General features: G+C 43.1%; 1 protein-coding gene across 3 annotated transcripts in view; it reads right to left on the bottom strand.

Moving 5' to 3' along the window:
- MCM10 (minichromosome maintenance 10 replication initiation factor) overlaps positions 1–24,311 on the bottom strand; it is a 168,308-nt gene that overhangs the window by 122,077 nt on the left and 21,920 nt on the right. For all 3 annotated transcript variants that reach the window (XR_014981293.1, XM_085652876.1, XM_085652877.1), the window contains exons 2-4: positions 17,937–17,979; positions 2,001–2,339; positions 1,119–1,229 (exon numbers count right to left, since the gene is read on the bottom strand). Coding sequence is in view for 2 of the 3 variants with exons in the window: in XM_085652876.1 (XP_085509002.1) it covers positions 1,119–1,229; positions 2,001–2,339; positions 17,937–17,955 (469 nt within the window). In the remaining variant the exon portion in view is untranslated. The remainder of the gene's footprint in view (positions 1–1,118; positions 1,230–2,000; positions 2,340–17,936; positions 17,980–24,311) is intronic.

The raw sequence follows: 24,311 nt of genomic DNA, 5'->3' as shown, positions 1-24,311 counted from the left end.
GCTCACAATCCTCGAGCTGGAGGGTGTCGTGTCTCTGGGCGATCTCTTACCGAGTCGTCCTCAAGGGGGAGCGCCGCGAGTCTCTCAGCAGGCACAGGTGGTCGGAGTTCGGGAGCCGCGATTCCATCAGCAGGGCTCAGATGGTTCAATAGCTGGGGGCCGCGAGTCACTCAGCAGGCCTAGGTGGTTCAGTGTTCGGGAGCCGCGACCTCGTCCGCAGGGCTCAGATGGTTCAATAGCAAGAGGCCGCGAGTCACTCAGCAGGCCCAGGTGACTTCAGCGTTCAGGGGCCGCGACAGCGTCAGCAGACTCAGACGGTTCCAGGTCTTCTCTGTCCTTGTTTCTCCGGCACCCCTTGTTATACTCCGCTGGTCCTTTGAAGTCCGGAGTGCTCGCAGAGGGGGGACTGGGGTGACGGAGGGGGTTCGGCGGGATTTCCTGCCGCTCACTTCTTTGGTCTTTTCAGGTGGGTCTGGGAGGGACCCCAGGCGCTCAGTAGGGGAGGCGCCTGCTCCCCAGGGGCCTGGTGGCCGATTGAGTCCTCCCGGGGAAGGCGACCCGAGGTGTGACTGGGCTGGCGCCTCGGGGTCTGGCTCGAGGGTTCCCGCTCCCTCGGTTGGGCATGCGTGGTAGGGTGTTGAGTCTGTCAGGCCTCTGGCCTGCCCGCGGATCGGGGGTGGCTGGGGCGGCCGGAGTCGGAGATGTCGTGTCTTGAGGGTGGTTGCAGGTTGGCTGGATGATGGAGAGGGCCACGCCGTGAGGCCGGTCTCACATATATATATATATATATATATATATAATTAAAAATATGTTACATTATATGGTTTACTATTTTAATATTTTAAATAAATTACTTATGTGATAGATCAAATAATTATATTTTTATCTTTTTTGGAAATTTTCTTTAACGATACTCTTGATACAATAGTTTTGTAGTTTACATAGAAAGCACGTAAACGTAATATTTTTGTAGATGATATTTTTTACACCATATTCATGTCAGCTGATACAGTTGTTCTCAATAAATATATACTCACCTCAGCTCCAATGAATGCAATGTTGCCCCTGTTAAATGTGCATTGTACAAGAGAGTGCAACAGGAGTATTTTCTGTCTTACCTGTAGCTTTACTCTTGGCCCCCGGAGATGTTCTAGATAACTGCCCAAGAGCTGTTGACTGCAACTGGTCCTGTAATTTCTTCATTTGCTCTTGCATCCGCTTTAATTCTTCTATAATTAAACAAAACATGTTGCAAACAGATGTGAAATATTGGTCAACTGTAATAATTCATAAGTCTGCCAAGTCCATCTTTTTTATTTATCTCTATCCATTATTGGACCAAAAGCTAGTTAGTAGAAGAACAATTACAATGTAAGATACACCCACCATAACTCCCAAGGAACCTTGAGATGGCTAAGCATGTGGGTGCTTGATGTTACAGAAGAGATCTAGGCTCTCAACGATTCTTGCTCTACACAGGGGGACAGCCATATTCCCCAAAATTAAGTACCAGACCAAATGGAAATACAACTCTCTAAACTCAGACGTGTGCTATGTTTGGGGTGCTCAGGGGCTAAGTGATTGTAGAAGTCCAATCTTTCCACGTGAAGAGAAGTCTGACAGACGTCTTAGAAGTGTGCAGCAAGTGCTCAAAAGGAAGGGTCAACTGCCCACTCAGATGCAGTAACTTGAGTGTTGAGAAGAAGCCTGGCTTAATGCAAAGCACACTCTTACCAAGTATAGGTCTTAGATGTACAAAAACATTGTGTATACAAAATGTAATGTACAGCATTAATGTTTGTATGCAAAGTACTGAATTACTGGTCATGAAATTATAAACGCACTTACACACACACACACAGTTATAAACACATAGAATCTGCCAGTGCCATTCCCTTGGATAGAAGAAACCAATACTAGCTAAAAAGGCAAAGGTGAACTTTCACACTTCATCAGAATTGCTGGGGACTTAAGTGCATGAATGAAGAAAAACAAAATACCTTCCAGATCTTGCTTGGTTTTCTCGTGAGGAGATGTTGGTAAGGGGATTGCATTTCTTTCAGCGACATTTTGTAAAGAATCTCCTTCCTCCTCATGCTCTAGATCTTCAAAATCCCCAAAAAGAGTGGTCACATCTTCCTGTATATTACACAACTTTTCATCACCAGCATCAATATCTTCCTCTGTGTAGGAGCCATCCTCGTCCGCATCAAACAGGTCATCAAATTCATCAGGCTGGCCATTTGCATCAGCGGGCGGATCGCTTCCACTGACAGAATCTTGGTCTTGGGGACCCTCGCTCTCTTCTAATAATGATGTCAATAAATCCAAGTCAGAATCTGGAAGGAAACAGTAAGTCGAATAAGCAACAGAAATGGGAAACAGTTATAAAAGCTTCTTTATGGCCCCCATGTAAGAATTGCAGGCTGGCGATCAGGCTACTAAAGAACTGAGGCTATAGTCTTGATGTGAGCTATGACTGACCTTCCACTCGGCCCAAACAACCCAATCTAGTTTCTTTAGGAAGAACCTTGACTCATCATCTAAAGCTCAGTTTAAGCGGTAAATTGTCCACAGAGCAAGTGTGAGTATTCCACTGCTAACAAAGTAATATAGTTAAAACATACAGAACTTAAAAAGTTCTAAACTAATGAAGGAACAAGATAATGCAATATATGATATAGTATGTAGGTCAAACAACAGGGAAACATGGTAAAATGTAGAAAACGGTATTGAGTAAAAACAATTAAAAGGGGTCCAAAAGTAATTTCCGTACATCAAAATCACTCAGTGGTTACAAAAGGTCAATTTAAACAAAATCAACATTGTTAGGACATAGAACGCCCCTAAATGGTAAACGGGCCTGTATCTCCGCCACAAGAGACCAGCTGGGTATGAAATGGGTATTCAGACTTATTTTGGCCATGGCATTATGCAAATATAAGCAATTTGCGATTCCTGTTTCAGCATAATATGGAGGTGATCCCCCTGATCCTGAGTATTGATTCAAACAAGTAATTTAAGCATGCTGTCAATATAGGACTGTATCACCTCCTTATGCTAGTCTAGCCTGAGCACAGAGGCCTAGGCCTACCCTTTACAATGCAAGGTCCGGGACCTGGACTGTGATGGGAGTGGTGCACCAAGAGTTCCTTTGAGGTACATTGTGGGTTACTGTCCATCTCCACGGTGTTACACAAAGAGATAGTGGCAACATACCAGTGTTTTATAATTTGTAGCATATGCAGATGACACTCAACTCTACATAAAAAGTTTGTCAGTTAAAGACATTCTGCACCTAAACGGCACTCTCTCAATGTTTCAGTCCTGGCTGACCAACAACCATCTTCAGCTCAACCCCATCAAAATTGAACTCCTCTTCATCCAACCAAAAGAGAAGTCATTTCCCGTAGATATCTGGCTCGATAACCTCACTGCCTTAAACTGCAAACTATCCATCTCCAACTCTGTCAAATCTCTGGGGATTACACTTGACAGGAACATGAAAGAGCATATTAATGCCCCATCTAAAAAGGGCCTTCTACACGCTGAAGCAACTTAAAAAAAATATATATATCTATATATCTATATATCAAAAACCTAAAGACTGGTGCAATCCTCAGTCCTCCTTTGAAAGCTACACACCAAGCAGCGGCCAGACTATTGTCGGGGGGGGAGAGCCGCTTTGGGCACATCACTCCCACCCTCAAGAAACTCAACTGGCTACCAATAAAGGCAAGATGTATTATCAAAACTGCCTGCATAACCCACAAAGCTCTCAACACGGAAAACCAGTCTACCTTGCAAACAAACTATCACAAGCCGCCCAAAAGAGACCCCTTAGAAGCTCCAACAGTCTTCTATTGATTCTACCCAAATTTAAGAAAGAAATAGCTCGCACCTGCTCTTTTTCCAGGAACGCTCCCAGAAACTGGAACTTTCTGCCTCATGATCTGCGTGGCAACCAATCACTCCTTCACTTCAGGAAGAAACTTAAACAGCTTCTTCTCAATAAAAACCTACACCCTTCCACCTAAACCATTTGACTGACCTGTTGACCTTACTCCATACCCTCCAAATAAATCTGAGCATCAGTACCTCAGGGGTAAAACTGCAACTCTACTCTCCCCACCTTTGCAACACCCTACCATAACTACCTCAGAACTATATTGCCCACACATCCTACTGTCTAGCGTATACCTCTCTTATATAATGATTATATGTATTTTTATTTACTCCATATGTATCTTGTGTAATTGCAGCTATGGAAACTCTGTAAAGCACTCTGATACCTCCAGATCTGGTTTGCGCTATCATTCCCATATACTACTGTCTATTGTATACTTCTTTTATATACTGTTAATATGTATTTTTATTTTCTCCATATGTAACTCATGTAACTACTTCCATGCTAAGTCTGTAAAGCGCCATTCTGTTGGAGGCCACATCTTTTGTCTACATCACACCCTGGTGGGACTCCCTGCCCCAGGGTGAATCGGACCGCAACTCAGCCACAGCTGCTCTGGGAGAGGAGTGGTGAACGCCCTCATAGTGCTGCCTCAAACACCATTGCGCAGGACGCCATTCTACTGTGGCCCGCATCTTTTGTCTACATCACACCCTGGTGAGACTCCCTGACCCTGGCTGCATTGGACCACAAATCAGGTGCAGCTGTTCAGGGGGAGGCATGGTGACCGCGCTTATAGCGCTGCCTCAAACCCCTGCAGCGCGGGATGCGTTCGGGCCGCGCCAAGGCGGGCCAATCCTGTGCCCATCAGTGCCAGGAAGAAGCAGGGCAGGGTCACCCCCTTTGGTTTTGCTTCGCAGCCATTGTCTTGCAATGGACTGCTGCTCTTCAGCTCAACTTAACCAGGTACTTTTTATTAAAGGATGGCCAGCATCTGCTTGGGTTTTGAACAAAAGTTAATCATTTTACTTTCGTCGGCAGGAGGTCCTTGCTGGTGCTGAAAGCCTATTGGTGAGATGTGTAAACGCAAGGCAGAAGATGGTGCACCCAGGGCCCCAAAGGTGAAGAAATCCCAAATCTTAGCCCGGGGAAAATGGTGTAATAGATAAGATACTCTATTACTAGAATGTGATATTAATTCTAACCCTATGCCGACCAAGTCTAGCCCAATGGCCCCTACCAGTAAGCCAGCAAAAGCGGTACACAAAATGTTTTGGAGGGGGGGGGAGGGATTAGGGGTGGACTGATGAGGGGCAAATAAATTTAGGGAAAAAAAAGAAGAAAAAAAATCACAGACACCCATGTTTGGGGTGGACTGATGAGGGGCAAATAAATTTAGGGAAAAAAAAAAGAAGAAAAAAAATCACAGACACCCATGTTTGCCCGTGCTCAGGGAAACTCATGAACCACCCCTCGCTGCTAGCCCTCAAAAACCACCAGCAATACAGGGTATGCCTGGAGTAAAGTGCAGTAATCAATACTCAATTTAATCTATAGACGATACTGAAATTAAAAAGGCACCACGACGAGAGGCCAACCTCTATGAACCCTGGGATCATTTGAATGTTATAGAGCTTGATGGGGTTATTGAAGAGCTGAGAGATCAGGTTAAGATACTCCTCAGGGCACTGGAGAATCTTGGAGAGGGCAACAGCAAAGTACAGGTGTGTTGCTGTCCCGATGGAGAGGGTGGGGCTCTATTCCAAGCATGGGAACACCAGCAATTTATTTACTTTAGCTGCTCCAAGTTATCCATTAGTGAACACTCTTGCCCAGCCACCCTCTGATTCGCATATGGTTTATCATTGCTTGGATCCCAATGTGGAAAGGGTGTGCACACGATATACCTCACGCAGCGGGAGACAGAATGAGAAAGAAGTGCTTGTGACTCAGGGCAGGGTTGGTGGACACAGGGGCCATGTGGAAATCCCCCGGGATAGACCTGGGTGGACCTAAAAAGGTATTTTTACTCCCAGGAAGAGAGGGGAATCTATGGCAGTGGTATACCTTGTCCATGTCCCCAGGCTGTCTTCTGGTTCTAGAGAAGATAATAATTCCCTAGTAAATAAAGTTATCGACTGGTTTCGTGAGATTAGAGACTGTTCTTCAATTATTAGGAGTGACATTATTAAAGCAGAGAGGATTGCAACTCCTAAAGGATTTCTCTTCTCAATTAATGGAATTAATAGCCCCCCATGTGATTGCTTCTAAGAACTTCCTATTATTAGGTGATTTTAATATACATAGCGACAATCTTTCGCTTCCCGAAATATCAGCCTTTGTTTCTGATCTTTCCACACTGCACCTTACCAAAAAAAATGAGGGTCCCACACACACGGCTGGTCATACTATAGACATCATTTTTTCTAACACTGACCGGCTAATCTGTAAAGCCCCTCACCCTATGTGCTGGACTGATCATGCTCTTATTAGTTTTCAAGTGCAGTACCCTTTTACGCCCTCTTCTACGGCAGCACACATCCGATTCTCCTATAGATAATGGTCTAAAATCAATCCAGAGTCTTTCTCATTAGCTTTTATTCCTCCAAGGTATCCCCCGACCAACAATATTGAAGATAATCTCACCCTTTTTAACACTACTGTTTTAGCGGCCATCAATTCTATCGCCCCTGTAAAGATATGTTCTAAAGCCCCTAGGAACACTTTGGCGGTCTGGTTAACCCCGGAACTACGTACAACGAAAAGCCGATGCAAAAATCTGAAACGAAAGTGGCGACGTACCCACCAAGACACCGATAAAGCAAACTTTAGAGCCGTGCTAACTCTTTATCATAAAGAAATTAAACAAGCTCGTAGAACATATATAGCTTCACAATTAAGGCTAGCAGGTAATGCGCCTAAAATCCTCCACCAAATTTTGCAAGACTTCACTTCTCCGAAAGCTTGTGATTTGGTCAATAATCATTCCCAGTCTCTCTGCAATAAAATCAGCTCTTTTCTCATACAAAAAATTTATACCATCTATGACAAATTCTCTAAAACTTGCCACACCTCACTGTCCGATGACACTGTGAAATCCCCTACTGTCAAACACACATCCTTGCTGACCCTTCCTCCCCTTTCACAGGATGCCACATTATTGTGCAATGTTAAATCTGGCTATCCCTTAGATGTTATGCCTGCAAGAATAGTGACGTCTCTTGCTTATGCACTTGCAGACCCTGTCAGCCTGCTTTTTAACTCCTCTTTAAGTAAGGGGCTAGTTCCCCTCTACTGGAAAGCTGCACAGGTCATCCCACTGCGTAAAAATAACAAGCTTCCTATGGATGACCTTGCCAACCTTCGCCCTATCTCCCTCCTCCCTTATTTGAGCAAGGTCCTCGAGAAATATGTGAACAAACATATCTCGAACCATATCGAAGCGACTGGCTACCTGGACCCGTCCCAATCAGGGTTCCGCTCAAACTACAGCACCGAGACTGCCCTGGTAGCTGTTATCGATTGCATCAGACGGACGCTCGATCAGGGACAATCTGCCATCTTGATCCTTTTAGATCTCTCCGCCGCTTTCGATACGGTTGACCATCTGACCTTGCTCGAAAGATTAAGAGGGGCAGGACTAGGGGGTAACGCGCTTAGTTGGGTAACTAGCTTCCTTACTAACCGCACACAAACCCTGAACCTTGGCCCTTTTCGCTCCACCACCGAATGTCTGACCAAGGGTGTGCCACAGGGCTCTTGTTTGAGCCCTACGTTGTTCAACATCTATGTGGCCCCCCTTGCTCCTCTCCTAAGATCCCTTGGGTTCATCCCCATATCTTATGCGGATGATACCCAACTCATCTTCCCTTTTGATAATTCTTCTCTGACCGCCCAAACCGGTTTCTCCCAAGGTATGCTGGCCATTTCGGAGTGGATGAGTGGAAATTTCTTGCAGCTGAATGCCAGCAAAACGGAGATCATCCTCTATGGAGATGCCCCCATCATGTGGTCACCAACTTGGTGGCCAACTGAGCTGGGCCCCGCTCCGTTGCCTAAACCTACAGTAAAAAACCTTGGTGTTCGCTTTGATCAGGCCATGTCTATGAAGGATCACGTTTCTCACACTGTCAGTGCATGCTTCTTTACATTGCGCCTTTTGAGGAAAGCTCTTCCCTATCTCCCGGACTCTTTTCGCAAGACACTTGTTCAGGCTCTGGTATTAAATAAACTGGATTACTGCAACGCCCTTATGGCCGCTGCTAATGAATCTGCCCTTAGCCGTCTGCAAGTGGTGCAAAACACCGCAGCACGACTGTTCACCAAAGCCCCAGGCAGATCTGCCTCTATCGCACTGCTTCTGCAACTGCATTGGTTGCCGGTGAGGAAACGAGTCAAGTTTAAGCTCTGTTGTCTGACTCATAAAGCACTGTGGGGCCCTGGCCCTTCCTACCCGACTGAAAGGCTCCTCCAATATATTCCCAACCGCGACCTGAGATCAGGCTCCATATCGCTGTTACTCATTCCGAGGATAAAGAGAGCACGGCTAGGAGGCAGATCTTTCTCCTACCAAGCACCACTGGTCTGGAATCAGCTTTCCCTCCCGCTTAGACAGTGCTCCGATTACCTTGGGTTCAGAAAGATACTAAAGACCACCCTTTTCTCAGAATGACACTGCTACATTACCCCCGCACAGTTCTGCCAGCGCTGAGAGAACCCTTCGGGGGTGATTCACGCGCTTTACAAACTATTTAACATAACATAACATGGTTTGCAAGATAAGGTGCGGGTCCTTTTTGTAAGCAGAGATTTAGTTGAGGGTCTAATGGCTGTTTATGCCCGAATAATCTCCAAGGCAAGCACAGATATACAGCTTAAACTTCAAGACCCGGTTGAGCTCTTAGGTTCACAGTGTGCTGGAGTTGACAGAGGGGTTGGAGAAAGGAACAGTGGAATCAATAGGGCTTTTCCCTCACTGGAGATCAAGGCCCCTTGCCATATTACTAGGGGTGTAAGAGCTTGCAAGAAGGACATGCTGGCATACCCACTCCCAATACAAACTGTGGTTAGCCCCCTCCTTAGGGATAGGGGGAACCATTCGGGGGTCTATAGCTACTGCCCCTTAGAGCCGGTACCGTTACAGGTGGTCAATCCCCCCCCCCCCCGATGTCAGGAATAAGAGGAATAACAATATTGATCTAACCTCCTTCAAGTCCCTGAAGAAGATGGTTTCTTGCCGGAAGCATTGATTAAAATTACTTCATGGAATGTAGCAGGAATATCTAAACTACTGTCTGAACTGGAGTGTGGTCAATTTATTGATATGTTCGATATATGTCTATTTTAGCAAACATGGTGTTTAATCACCATTTCGTAGGAGTGGGTACACAACCTTTTGTGCGAATGCGGCCAAGTCTGCACAGGGTAGACATTCAGGGGGTTGGGCATCTTGGTGAAAACAGTACTCCAATGCAGAATTAATATAGTGCCCAGTGACTCCTCAGACATCTTAGCACTTAGGTTGGTGTTTCCCTCTGGCTTATTCCTAAAAGTATATATCGTTTACAACAGAGTGGTGGCCCGAAATGAGGTGACAAATATAATTAACCAATAAGACCAAGTGCTTTTAAAAAGACGTGGGGAAGGATCTAACTCTGGTGGAAGGAGAGCATAATTCTACCTTTGAACAGATGGTTGCTACACTCTTTGATCTAACCTGTGAACTGGATAACCACTGTGGCATACAGGAGATAGACTTCCCAACAGTGAGGTGGGCACCTAAAGCTGGTCAGTTGATAGCACTAACACTAAAGTTTGACCTTAGAGCCACTAATAGTAGATGTCACTCGGACTGACAGGGCAAGTCGACACAGTAGTAGAATCAACTATTTCTTGGCGGATGTTAAGCTTTGGCCTGTCATCTTGGACATGGAAATGACAGACCGAACAGACAGTGACCATAACGCCCTTAGCTTGACACTAGGTGTCAAATTAGTTCCAGCTTATGCAACCAAGGGAAATAGAGCTATAGGAGAACTCTCGCCTAATAAAAACTTAAGATCTATTAGGTGAGACTGGGTAGTAAGGAAACCTGCAATTCTGGATACTGTAAGGGAAGTGTCAATGCAGACTGTGAGCATCTGTCCAAACTTCCTCTTGCGACTAGAAATGAGGAGCTTGCATGTAGTCGTGACAAGCGAATGAACAAGACAAGGGAAGTGTTGGGCAAAGACAGAAGGAAAGGGAAGTTCTCCCCAAAGCCAGATGCATGGTATAATGGCGACTGTAGAGTGGCCAAAAGGGAGCTCCTTGTGGCTATCAAATCTAGATCTTATATAGACGTAGTTAAATCTAGGACTCACTATTGGAAAGTATTAACAAATGCAACAAGAATTGGCATAGCCAATAGGTCTCACTTTTGGGACCTTCTAAGTATTTAGTTATGCAACACAATATCATTGGTGCAACAACATCAACTGTTGAATGGCTAAACATTAGTAAAATATGGATGCTAAAATAAAGAGAGCAAAGAATCCCATAAGACTAAAAAATAGAGGCTAAGAAAAATCATAGTTCATTGAAATAAAACTTAAACCATGGTCTCTTAAACTAAGGTCTTGTTTGAGGTCACTGTGTTTCAGTGTCAAATTCCTCAACTCATAAACACGTTTGCCATTGAATATTCAGGAATTGATATTCATGGAATATTCAGATGTTAACAGGGTCTATTAAAGTGCACTTCCTCTTCTGGCTTCTGCTTCAGATGAATAGATATGTTGATGCTTAGCTAAATTAATGTTTATTAAAAGATTTAAATCTATTAAATACGATGCTCATAAATTTGCCAAACTGAGCTATCTCAGACGTAATGCGGGTATTAAACCCTCTGAGAAATATCCAATTTTTGTTTTTTAGAAACATTGGTTTAAGGATAGTTTGCGTGCTAAATGGATTAGCTTCTATAGTTGCAGAATCTAAAATGATGGGTTGCAATGGCATTGTTCCTTCAACCATAAGTAGTGTGAAGCAAGATGTCTCAGCGAGTTAAACACTTGACTTACATCCTTCAGGTGTTGCTACAAAAACTACCATTAAGTAGGGGAAGCAACAGAAATAAGGAGTGGTTACACATGGCAGAAATGCATTATCTATCGCTATATTAAAGATATCAGTCATTAGATCTTCGCGGTGGCCACATTAGAACTAGCCACATCAGTAACGAACTGTTGTCAAATGTTTGAAAATAGAAATAAGGAGCCTGCCTGGGTGCACTTAAGGACCTGGAGTGATAGTTAACAGACCTTGCATTTTTCGTTAGTAAGGTGAACTTCATGCTCGAGGGCACAACTTACCTCTGGCATGGAAAGGACATTACAGGCTTTAACAGATGCAGGATAGAAGGTCCTTTCAGTATCACTATATCGTAGAATTAATCTTTTGGGAACAAAGGCAGATCAGTAATGTCAGAAGAGGTTTACAAGCGGTGGGGCTGGTGCAGCAAGGGATTGTATGCATGTATATTACATTGGCCAGTGGTCTGACAACAACTAGCGCTATACAGGAAGGAGGTTAACCTTTGGACTATAGCATTACTACACGAATTAAACAATACTTGTTACCCAACATTTAAAAATTGCAGATATGCAAATTATAATTCTCTCCCATTAACGTGTTTGCATAAAGAATACTCTGCCACTAAGAGCACGGAGAATGAGGCTGCACTGACAAAAGCGAAACCAGAAAGCTTATCAAGCATGTCGAAAAAGCCTGATTGAGTCTCTTGCAAAAATATTTTGTAAGCAGGTTTTGGAGCATCTCCAAGATTGGATTAGTGAAGAGAGTATTTTATCGGATTGGCAGGCAGGTTTTAGATCCAATGTGAGTACTGTAGATCGGATCTTTCGGTTTGTTTTTATTTATTGGAAGGAGGTGATCATCGACATGGGTAAACTATATGTTGCCTCTGTCAATCTTCGATCGGCTTTTGGTATGGTCCCCCAAGACAAGCTATGGAGAGTAGTCTAGGAAATGAGTGTTCCCGTTCCTCTCCTATACATTTTGGTGAGGTTACATGCAGATACTATGGCCCAAGCGAGATGGGGTGGAGGAAGGAGCAATGACTGAACCCATCCACATAGTTCGAGGGGGGAAAACAGGGCTGGGTTTTGGCACCAACGCTGTTTATATATTAATGGTGTAATTGAGTTTCTGAATAAGGATGGATGCGATGCACCCAAAATAGGAGGGAAGGGCCCCCACACCATTTTACAGGTGATACTCTGCTAATCTCTAAATCACCGCAGGAACACTAGCAGCTTTTGAATGATTTTCAGTTCTGACTTGAGCAGGGCTTGGAGCTCATTTGCTCCAAGACCAAATGTATGATTTTTTCTTCACAGATTATGCCCCACTGCAAGAGACAGATGCTGGTGGGTGACACCCCCTAAGAAGCAGTGGCCTTATTGGGCTATCTAGGCATCAAAACTCACGAAAAATCTATGTTGGTTGTAGGAAGGTGGATATCTGACTATGGTTACCCCCAACTTTTTGCCTAGTGTCTAGCTGGTTTTTCGACTTAGTTGGCCTGAGATCCTGCCATTCAGGGTCTCAGGCTGTCTGCTCTCTCTTTAAAATGGACTCCATGTACCCTAGGTACATACCCAATTGGTAAGGATCACCTTATTGGACCCTGTACAGTGTACCCTAGGTACCCAGGGCATAGGTGTACCCTAGGCCTCCCAGGGGCTGCAGCATGTATTATGCCACCCCTGGTCTGGCCTTCCAATCAGACAACTGGCTGATCACTCAGCTGGGGCAAGGTCGTGTAATCACCCCTTGCTTAGATATAGTATACCTATATCTACCCTTATATATAGACACATGTGTACCTATCAGCCACTCCTATGGCAGGCCTTAACAATCCTGGAGGCAGAGTGCTTGGTAACCTGTGAGATGGTGCTCTAGCATGAGCTGAGCCTGTCTGCAGCTTTCGGAACCATGTCCTTATAGCTGTTCTATGATATAGCCTACCATATACTCTTAAAGTACCTTATAATCTTAAACGGTTATGGTAACTATGGTTTGGCTTTATCAAAACATGTCGTGTAAGGTGTCTAACACTTTGGAATAATACCCCCATCCCATTTCTGGTAATGAGGATGTTATTCCTCCCTCCTAGAGGGAGAGACATGTTAAAATCCTACTTTGCTGTTTAACTCTCACCAAAGCCTCAGCATCACAAAATGGATGCTGCTGCCACAGACACGAGTCTGACCTCCTGCTGCTGGGAGCCCTCCCAGCCAGGGAGGCCTGGACAATAGGTTTCCTGCTTGGGGAGGTGCTAGCACCTCCCCAGACAGACTTTAGTGTATTGGGGCAGGGAGGGCTGAAAGGAATGAGACATGCCTGGGGCACACAAGGTGCTCCATGCATAGTCCAGTTCAAACCGGTGCTGGGGCCCCAGCTCTGGCGCGAAACTGGACAAAGGAAAGGGGGTGTAGCCACTCCCCTTCCTGGTCCCACCCATAGGAGGGACCTTGCAGGTAGCCCAGCCCACTAGCCCAGTATATTAGTAGCTAGTTGGGCCCTGCTAAAATAGATTATCCTGAACCTGCAACTTGAACAGAAACTCTGGACCTTCGGCATTCGACGAAAGAAGAAGACTGAAGAATCTCCCTTGTGGCCAAGGAGTGGTCACCCTGTGCGAACAGGCACCATCAAGAGACTTACCCTTTGCTTTGCTGAAGTTCTACGAGGGACCGACTGCAGAGCCTGACCAGAGCCTTGACCTCCAGACTTCTCCGACCCTGATCTACATCCGAGCTGAGATCCGTGGAGGCGACGAGAGACGTGGGACCGGCTACCTGGGAAAAGTGGCGTGTATCTTCCAGCGCAGCTTCTGAGGCACCCTCGAAGTTGTGCACCGGGGATGGAGAAGCCCCAAGCACCATCTGCACCGAAGATCAGCCCCCCACACTCCACGAGTCCTGCATGGGGCCCTTCTGCATTTTCCTGATTGCCGCGTCTGTCCGGTTGCTTGCCCGTTGGCTAGTAACCTTTGCGACGACACACCTTCGATTTTCTACTGCTGGTTTGGCTCCTCCAGACTGGCTCCCGCTCCTCTGTAATAGAGAAGCACCCCAGACCTTCCTGGTCTGCACCAGAAGCAAGTCCTCCATTCTTCGTGGGTTCCGCTTGCCAAGGCTTGGTGAGTCCTAGTTCGACTTAGACGCCGCCGACAGCACGAGCCTTCATGGGACAGCTCGCCTCGTGATCCTGGTCGTCTTCGACGTCTCCTGGTACCCGTGGCTGCTGCGACAAGCTTCACCTCTTCACCTGCAATCTCCCGACATCGCCTGGTTTCTTCCTGGTTCCACGTGGTCACTGGCTAGTGACCCAGACTCTGTCCCTTCTGCTTGCAGGTATCCTTCCTTCTTGATCCCGGCCTTGGGATCCACCGGACACTCTTCACCGACTGCCTGTCAGCATCTTTCCTTCAGGCATCCATAGGAGTCGACGACGAAACCCGACGCAAGTTCACACCTATGCACCCGCAGCCCGTGGGCTAGGTAACTTGGGTACTCCGGTGCTCATCAGGGTATTGACTATCCTAGTGTCTAGTTCTCAAGTCTCGACTTCCTAGCTACTCCAGAAGTGTCCTAAATCTTATTAATTCTGAACTGTACTATTTCTATCGATTATACGCATCATGCGTGAGTGTTTCCACTCTGCACTTGAATCCCGTGGGCCTCCCACTTCCTAACCTTGGGTAGTATAGTGTAGCCCCAGCGATTCCCTAGGCCTACCCTATTTCCGTGACAGTGGTCCTTATACCACTTACTTAGTATATGGTTTACGTGGCCCCTAGGGCCTAACTGTATTACTTACCTGTGTGACTTAATGTATGCTTGAATAAGACTGTTGTACTTACCTCGAATCTCATAAAGAGTGCTGAGGGTTTGACTAGAATAAATACACTTTCATTTGGTATTCAAGGGGTTAAAAATGGTATAACAGCTGGCTTCACATGCCATTCAGAGTTTAGCCTAAGACTGCCCTTGTCCATGCTACCACTAGGATAGCTGGTCTATAAGGTTGACTTTACAACCAATCACCATAAGGGTTGTTTGGACTGATACAGGGTGTACACTAGAATTAGTGACATCATATATCAGGCCAACTCCTCACATTGGTTTCCACAAGTGGAAAGGGCACAGTTGTCCTTGGTACAACACACTGCAAATATAGCAAACATTCATAGAAAAACTATATCTAGAAGTGTGGCCCCTGCACTAGACATTTACAATGTTAAGGCTTTAGGGTCAGTCTTACATGGTGTGGAGCTATGGGGTAGTATAAAAACCTATAGCTTGTCTGCATTAGAGCATAAATTCCCGAGATCCTTACTAAAGCTACCAGCGAGTACCCCATTGACTACCCTCTATCTACATTTGGCACAGAAGAAAATTACTCATACTATTGGGTACAGACTCCTTATGTTTTGGCTTGGATCTACAGCAGTTCTAAAATCTTAAAGGGGTGGACTTGGAGACCGCATGACTCCGGAATGTGTAAGAAAGATCTGATGGCTCCGCACTGTAAAGGCTCTTCTCCAGCGGTTAAGCCTTTCGAGACTTTGTGCTCAATCCCAAAGTCTAGTATTAGAGCTACTTTTTGGAAATGTGTTGCAGTGGACAATATTTTGAAATGTACGGGTTCATTGTCTGCTACTTTTATTGATTTTAAATGTATGCCACTGTATGAGAATACCATTGATGAAATCGTTTCCCCACTGTCAGGGAAACTTTATCTACAATTTAGATATGGATCACCACCTGTAAAAACATTTACCGGGAAGTGGTACAAAGAAATGGATACTGTTTATGAGTCTTGGACATGTTGTCGAGGGGGGTCCAGAGTTGCTCAACCATATACTGTTCTTATGTCCTTTTTATAAACAGTCGAGTCAAATGGATTGCCCCCTTTGTAGAAAGCTGGGAATCAGGAAGCACCAGGCGGCGTTCAGAATGTTGCAGACAGACGCAAGCCCGATTGTGGTATTCTGCCTGGCTAAGCTCCTGATGGCAATGTGGATCAGATGTGCAAAATATGTATATAATAGTTTTAAAGTTGTATCCTTCTTAGGTATCATTTCCTTTATGCTGCTACCTTGATGTCCTGCTGCTAATACTGTGTTTTAGCTTTTGTAGAAGAGTTTCATCTTTTATATGTGCTTATTCTAAATGTGTCAAAATAGGTCATTAAGGCTTTACAGAGGAGTCTCCATCATTAGCTGCTACTCAAATCAATTAACAGATGAATATTTAAGGTCTTTCTGTTTAATGTATCCAGTTTTATCTGTTTAAAGAGTATATGTTGTGCTATTTATAAATGGTCCCGCTATACAAAATTCAATAAATAAAATAAATATATAGACATTACCCCTTGAGAAATCCTTCTACACTACAAATAACCAATATGATCATGACCACTACAGTTGTCACGACAGGCCTCTGAAAAACAGCAGCAGGCTAACAGTTACTTGAACACAATCACCATGATGAACTGGTTTCCTGAGGTGGGCTGCAGGGCACTGACAATGTACAACATTTCAAAAGATATTCCCAAAAGTGGCAGTGGAATTAGGGTGTCCTAACTTTGGCATACTGCCATGTCTATGCCCTGAAGCTAATACAGCTGAACAGATTTCTGATCTTTCCTCTAGACTGGAGCTAGAAAAATAAACGTGCCAGCAAAGTATCACTGGAATTAGTTTTGCTAAGCGGCTGAACCAGGGGGGTGTAATAATCCAACTCCAATAAGAACTCCTATAGAACTACCCATGCACAGTGACCGATTGTTTGCTGTATATAACACAATTCTTCCAGTAAAGTTGAACTTTCTATTGTGTTGTCTATTATCTTGTGCTTCAACTTCTCAAAGACCTTTAAGAATAGGGCACACCTTCTGACTTTTGCCAAGTGTGTTTGATAGGTCTCTGCAACTGCATCAGCTTATTTAGTTCAAGATAGCCCCTTCAGGCTCATGGATCGCCCCAGTAAAGATTGCCTGAGCAGAATCAGGTTCTCTTGTTCCTCAGATTAGTTTAAATTTATCCTCATTACAGCATGGTAGGTCTCAGCAGCTATCTGCACCCTCTGTGTTTTTAATGGAGTGACTTGTCCATCATTCAAGGATCAGCAAGCCCAAAAGCGCCTCTGAATTGTTATCTGGAGATTGGTATCCACAGAATCCCACTCAGGTAGTACAAACTTCACAGCATGTATTGACTCTAGAGTGCACCCATTTAGAAATCTGCAGATTAATTCCCAATAAAGTGACGGAGGCTGAGCACATCTAATTTCGGTCTTCTGGTCAGAGACAATTTCCCAAGCCCCCTGCCGCCTAAACTACACTGCGACCAATAATGTGGCTCTGTAATTGACCTCACTGGGGACCTGAAAGATCCAGTGCATATGAAGTTGTGGGGACAAAAGCCTGCGTTCCACCATGGTTTTGCTGTCACCCGTTTCTCTCTATTGAGTCACAAGTATTCCATTAACAGACACTTTCTGGATGTAGATAATGTTGGCAGGCAAACTTTCCAGAACTTCAAGATTAACTTTGAGGCCAAAGATTGACATTGGGTAATCCAATGATAACTATTATAACTCACATGGCCCACTCTGGGGACAACTCTACTAAACCTTTCCATGAGGTTTGCCCTCTTAAAAATAGAACTGTTGAGACAATAGTTTGAACAGCTGATGTGTATCAGATATATATATTAAAAAACAGTCAGACACAGGGATCCTTGATACAACATACTTGGCTCCACTGCCTTCATCTTTACCGCTTTTCCTACTGACCTTAGGCCACAAGGTACCCACAAGGAGATGTTGCAAACAGCACAACAAGAAATGGTTCTCAAGACACAAACATTAGATGGTGCAAATGCTGTGTGCGGTTCCTGGACCTTTTTCTTCAAATGCATATTGCGGTCATATGAAAAAGAAAAGTAAAATCATACCTTCCATGTTCCCAGACATCGTTGTTTCGATATACAAATTATCCTGTTATGAAGAAAACAAAACATCACCATATAAGAATCAAAACAAATCTTTATTCAAACATACAGTACCTCTTAAGTAAAGAAAAAAACATTTGAAGAGGCTAAAATTGTTTCACAAATCATAGGACTTCAAGAATTTTGATTGAGTGCATGGCATTGAAAATGGAGATGTTTAAGTATCACAGCAATGTGAAAGAACTTCATATAGCCTCTCACAGGCTAAGAAAACGTTCCACCTAATTCCGACATTTCAACTATTGTTAAGCAGTGATAAGTGATCTGTTCAGGCTCGCACTGTTTTCCTCAAGTGAAAGCATGATGAAACAGTTCTTATTTCTATTGGACACATTTAGAGACCACATAAAAGTTAAACTTTACAATTATCAGAACATATGTAATCATGAAAGAAACTACGTTCACACACACAAAATAAAACCGGGCAGTGCCATAAAAAAAAACCTGAAACAGCGACTAAGCTTCACCCAATGAATTAGTCCAGAGTTGGAGCAAGACGAGCTTTAAACATTTTTCCTAAACTAAACGAAGGTATTGTGGAGAGTATGTAAAGCTGGCAGCACAGAATTCCGGAACGAGCCTTATGTCCTGGAGGACTGTTCCAAAGTTTTGTTGTGCATCTGTAAAGCTATCAAATGTATTGACTACAGGAAGCTTGAGAGATCCCCCCCCCCCCCAGTTGGTCAGACAAATGTTTAATAAAGGCGATGAGTGTCTTGAATGGTAAAGAAAAAGTCTTAACGATAATCATAGCCTTGGAAAGAAACCAGTGAATTGAACAAAACATTTGGGGCACTGGACTGAAGTTACAGCATGGAAAAATGACCCATTGAAGGCAGAGGATACCCAATGTATTATCACCAAAATCATATTTCCACCACCAATCCTGAAAAAAATCAAACTTTGTACCATAGTCAAACTAAGTGAAATAGCACATGAATTTAATATGGGAGTTCTACAACCAATGTCGGCATCTTAGACGATAGCCAAATATTGTTTTGGCTCGGAAAGAGCTAGAAATTTAGACTTGCAACCATATACTGTCACAGCGAATAAAGCAGTGGCCAAGACGAAATAGGAAAAATCTTCAGATATCAATGTGCCAACAAATAGCTTATAGTTGTGAAACAACTTGTCCATGGAGCTCAGTCAAAAGGAATCACAGTAGTTTGGTTTGGCTTAACAAGACCAAACACGAAAAATGAGAGACATGGATTGTGCATTCTCTATTGAGTGTTTTAATGGACAACTGTTTTTTTCTCAGTTAGGATCTTTCCCCGCATAAACAGTGGCCTACCACGGGTAGAAGATAAAATGCAGGGAAAACAACATTGGAAAACTGGAGATTTTTTTTATTATATATATATATATATATATATATATATATATATATATATATATATATATATATATATATATATATATATATATATATATATATATATATATATATATTATCTACTGGCGGTCGCCAGTAGATAGTTATAGTTAGGACCCTATTTCCATAGGAAATCCGCAACATTCTATTTGGAATAACTTTGGCGCCGGTCGACGAATCCTCGCGAAATTTTCAAAATAGGTGGGGCGCTACGCTCCGCTCCTACCCTGAAAGTCTCGGGGGGATTCGTCAAGCGGGGGCTGAGATAAAAGGGGGGTCCCAAAACGCGTTTTTCCCATGCATTTTTCCATAGGACCTTTAGACAGAGCTACAGCCCGAACGGCTGAACAGAGTTACTTGAAATTTGGCAGAGAGGTAGTCCTCAGGTCAAGGAAGTGCCTTTTGTAGGTCTGATGTAAATCTGTTCAGTAGTTCCTGAGAAAATAGCATTTAAATCAATATATATATCTGAGCCAGCTTACCGTGCGCTTACGGTAAGCTTACCGTACGCGTACGGTGCCGAGCGCGATTCTGATTGGCTGTTAGATCTTAGTAAACATTCGAATCGTTCGAAACCAGGAAGCAGCGGCCGCCATTTTCTCTCTCGCACCTTGGGGAGGGGGAGGAAAAACAAAGGCAAAAAACATGTAAAGGAACTGTTTAGACAGCTCCTAACCACCTAGCCTTGATTAATGGGTCCCCAAAGATCCCCCAAGGTCAAAAATTCATTTTTATTTTTTTAAGAAAAATCGCAGATTACGCTTACCGTACGCGTACGGAAAAAAAAAAATAAAAAAAAAAATATCCACACTCTCCCCACCCCGTGTGCAAATGGTGCCCGAAGGGCAACATTTGTGCATTGCATCTTTAACATATTGAAAATTTAAAAGCTTACCTTTCACAACGAAGCGCATAATATGTCCTCCATGTGCGCACGGTGCGCGAAGCGCATCGTGCGTACATGGCCCATCCACGGAACGAACAGCGTTAAGTGGGCGCGCACGCCACGAATGGCGTAAAGTAACTTAGCATTTAAAAAACCGTACAAATTCACTGAAACAACCATAGGTTTCACACACGTTATAGTTAGGAATTAGCATTTAAAAAACCTTGCAAATTCAGTGAAAAAACCATAGGTTTCACACATGTTATAGTTAGCTGGACATTTTACTGATAAAAAACCAATGAAATTCCCCCGTTATAGTTCGTGCAGGCAACTATAACTCACGCGACCGCAATCCTCTGCTGATGACATATGTGTCTTTAAGAAAAAAAAATATTTGTATTATATGTATAGCTAAAAATTTATGGAAGAAGACATGGGCAAATAAGTGTCTAAATACAGTATTGGCATCAGCAGAGGATTGCGGTCGCGTGAGTTATAGTTGCCTGCACTAACTAGAACGGGGGAATTTCATTGGTTTTTTATCAGTAAAATGTCCAGCTAACTATAACATGTGTGAAACCTATGGTTTTTTCACTGAATATATATATATATATATATATATATATATATATATATATATATATATATATATATATATATATATATATATATATATATATATATATTTATATTAACACAAAGTGCCCAAAGCATTCAAGGACGCACTCACGATGTATGCCACCATCCGGTTTATTTAAGGAAAGAACCAGCGTCTTCAATCCCTCTTTCACAATCATAAGCCTGACACGTTTCGAGGCCAAAAGCCTCTTCTTCATAGGCAGCTTGACAGCGAGTGAGCAGAGAGGCTTCAATTAGCTATTTTCAAGCAAATTTATACGCCCCCAGTGGGCTATTGCTGAGTGCAAATGGAGTTGCGTGCTTGCTGGGATTTGTAGTCCAGTTAAATTGAAGCTTGCATATTTTACCTAAGTGGGTTCTGTTCTTCCCCGCATTCATTTCAGCAGCGTTTCATACCTTTAGTAGGTCTTTGGATGAGGCGCCGGTATATTTATTAGTCCGCATACACTGTGCTGGAAAACAGGCGTGGATTCAGTTCCCGCCACACAGCCCCTCTTTATAGTCCCGAGGCGGTGCAGTCCTTCACGACAGGGCTGCCGTGTAGAAAATGTTCACACAAAGTGCCCAAAGCATTCAAGGACGCACTCGCGATGTATGCCACCATCCGGTTTATTTAAAGAAAGAACCAGCGTCTTCAATCCCTCTTTCACAATCATAAGCCTGACGCGTTTCGAGGCCAAATTGTGAGGCTTATGATTGTGAAAGAGGGATTGAAGACGCTGGTTCTTTCCTTAAATAAACCGGATGGTGGCATACATCGTGAGTGCGTCCTTGAATGCTTTGGGCACTTTGTGTGAACATTTTCTACACGGCAGCCCTGCCGTGAAGGACTGCACCGCCTCGGGACTATAAAGAGGGGCTGTGTGGCGGGAACTGAATCCACGCCTGTTTTCCAGCACAGTGTATGCGGACTAATATATATACCGGCGCCTCATCCAAAGACCTACTAAAGGTATGAAACGCTGCTGAAATGAATGCGGGGAAGAACAGAACCCACTTAGGTAAAATATGCAAGCTTCAATTTAACTGGACTACAAATCCCAGCAAGCACGCAACTCCATTTGCACTCAGCAATAGCCCACTGGGGGCGTATAAATGTGCTTGAAAATAGCTAATTGAAGCCTCTCTGCTCACTCGCTGTCAAGCTGCCTATGAAGAAGAGGCTTTTGGCCACGAAACGCGTCAGGCTAATGATTGTGAAAGAGGGATTGAAGACGCTGGTTCTTTCCTTAAATAAACCGGATGGTGGCATACATCGTGAGTGCGTCCTTGAATGCTTTGGGCACTTTGTGTGAAGATATATATATATATGCAGAAATAAGGTTGGGTAACAGGTAAATTGCCCGGCGCTTTAAGTCTCAGACACTGGTCCCCACCAGTGTTATTCAAAATATTGAACACAAAAACATCTGAGAACAATAATGGTCAATATATTCAATGCTCCACAGATGATTAATCTTCTCATTCATTTATTTCATGATGTCTTTATTCTTGTTTCCTTTTAGAAGTCAAAAGTTCACAATCTAGTCCTCTCCAATAATTTTTTCTATTATAGAGATGATTTATTTCATCAGAGAACAGGTACTGCGATGGGTGCTAAATTCGCACCATCGTATGCTAATCTCTTCATGGGACACTATGAAAGGGAACATGCTAGGAAATCAGGTACCAACTTTGAAGACAATATCGTTTATTGGGGCAGGTTCATAGATGATATTTTTATGATTTGGAATGGAAGTGAAGATAATTTGAAACTGTTTCACAAGTACCTGAATACTAATAATCATAAAATAACAGTCACTCTTGAGCACAGTACGGAAAAAATTGTCTTTTTAGATGTGGAAATGTATGTCAGTCAGGGACGTCTAGAGTCAAAACTTAACCGGAAACCAACTTCAACGAACTCTATCTTGCATGCTAGGTTAGGACATCTTAAAAGACAGATTGATAACATTCCATATGGAGAATTTTTGAGAGCAAAGAGAAACTGTAGCGATGATAGTGAATACCAAAACATCAGTCGTGACATAACCGATAGATTCCTTAAAAGAGGATATGAAAGAAGGGTTGTAGAAATTGCGAGAAACAAAGCAAATAAGGTTAAAAGGGAGACATTGCTTCTAGATAGACCTAGATCAGCCAAAGATCAAAAAGAAGTAATTAGATACATCACAACCTATAGCTCAGGCAATAACAGGGTATTCACATCCCTCTGCAAACACTGGGATGTGTTAACTATAGACAAAGACATCTCTACGTTCTTAGGAGAGAAACCGAATATGGTATACAAAAAAGCTCCCACGTTAAGGAACATTCTAAGTCCCAGTGACACACTATCTTATCCTATATATGAAAGTGGGGAATCAATACGGACAGGTAATCAACTGACACCGGGATCTTATAGATGCAGTCAATGTATCTGCTGTAAACATGTTATAGACAAAACAACAACTTTCGGTGGTTATATCAATAGTAACTGTTTTAAATTAAAATCATTTATTAACTGTAATACTAGTCATTGTGTATACATAATCACTTGTGTATGCAAGAAAATATATGTTGGTTCATCAATATGAAAGCTTAAAACAAGATGGATGGAACATCTTAGAGCTATCAAAAATTGTGATCCGAAATATCCAATGACAGTTCATTTCAAAGAACACCATAGACGCAAAGAATTGGGAGATATCCAATTTATGGGTATTGAGCAGGTCACCATGGATAGAAGAGGAGGTGACCTAGAAGCAAAACTAAGATGCAGAGAAACATTCTGGATTAACAAATTACAGGCGGTTCAGTTTGGACTGAATGCTGATTGAGAAATTTATACGCTCGAGTTAATTTTGAACTTGAATGTCCACAGACCTATAACATGCTGTATAGACATCAAACAAGGAATGTGACATTACTCATATATATGTTCATAGGTCCCTCTCCCTCGGTGCAAGATAGTATTGACTACGCTAAGGGAGGTCAATTCTGGATTTAGCCAGATCAACATACTATATATCCTATTTTCAGTAGTATGTGATAAATTTAAAAAAAAGATACCTCAATAAAAAAATCTATTTCTAAGTGATTTACTGGATAGTATGAATTTTTCGAACAATTACGTGATATCTTAATTACTAATGCAATTTTAAGTAACTCACTAGATAGCACATTTGGTTAATGACCGACATTTGCAAGGTGAGCGTATACGGGTTCGCCCCCATCCTCAGGGTGATGATATACATTATCCAGAATACTAATGTTTATTATTTCTCTATATTCACCAAATTAATAGAGTCTTGATTTTTTGTTTTTAATGCCTAGAAATCAAGTGGAGATTAGATATTAGCAAAATCAATTAATCTATGCATGTCATGCAGGTCTACCCTATAAGATGGAGAATCTTTACAATTTAATAAGTAAT

The sequence above is a fragment of the Triturus cristatus genome, chromosome 4_1, assembly GCF_964204655.1.
Source record: "Triturus cristatus chromosome 4_1, aTriCri1.1, whole genome shotgun sequence".
NCBI lineage: Eukaryota > Metazoa > Chordata > Amphibia > Caudata > Salamandridae > Triturus > Triturus cristatus.
The sequence above is the reverse complement of the archived record's forward strand: the minus strand, read 5'-3'. Positions and strand labels throughout refer to the sequence as shown.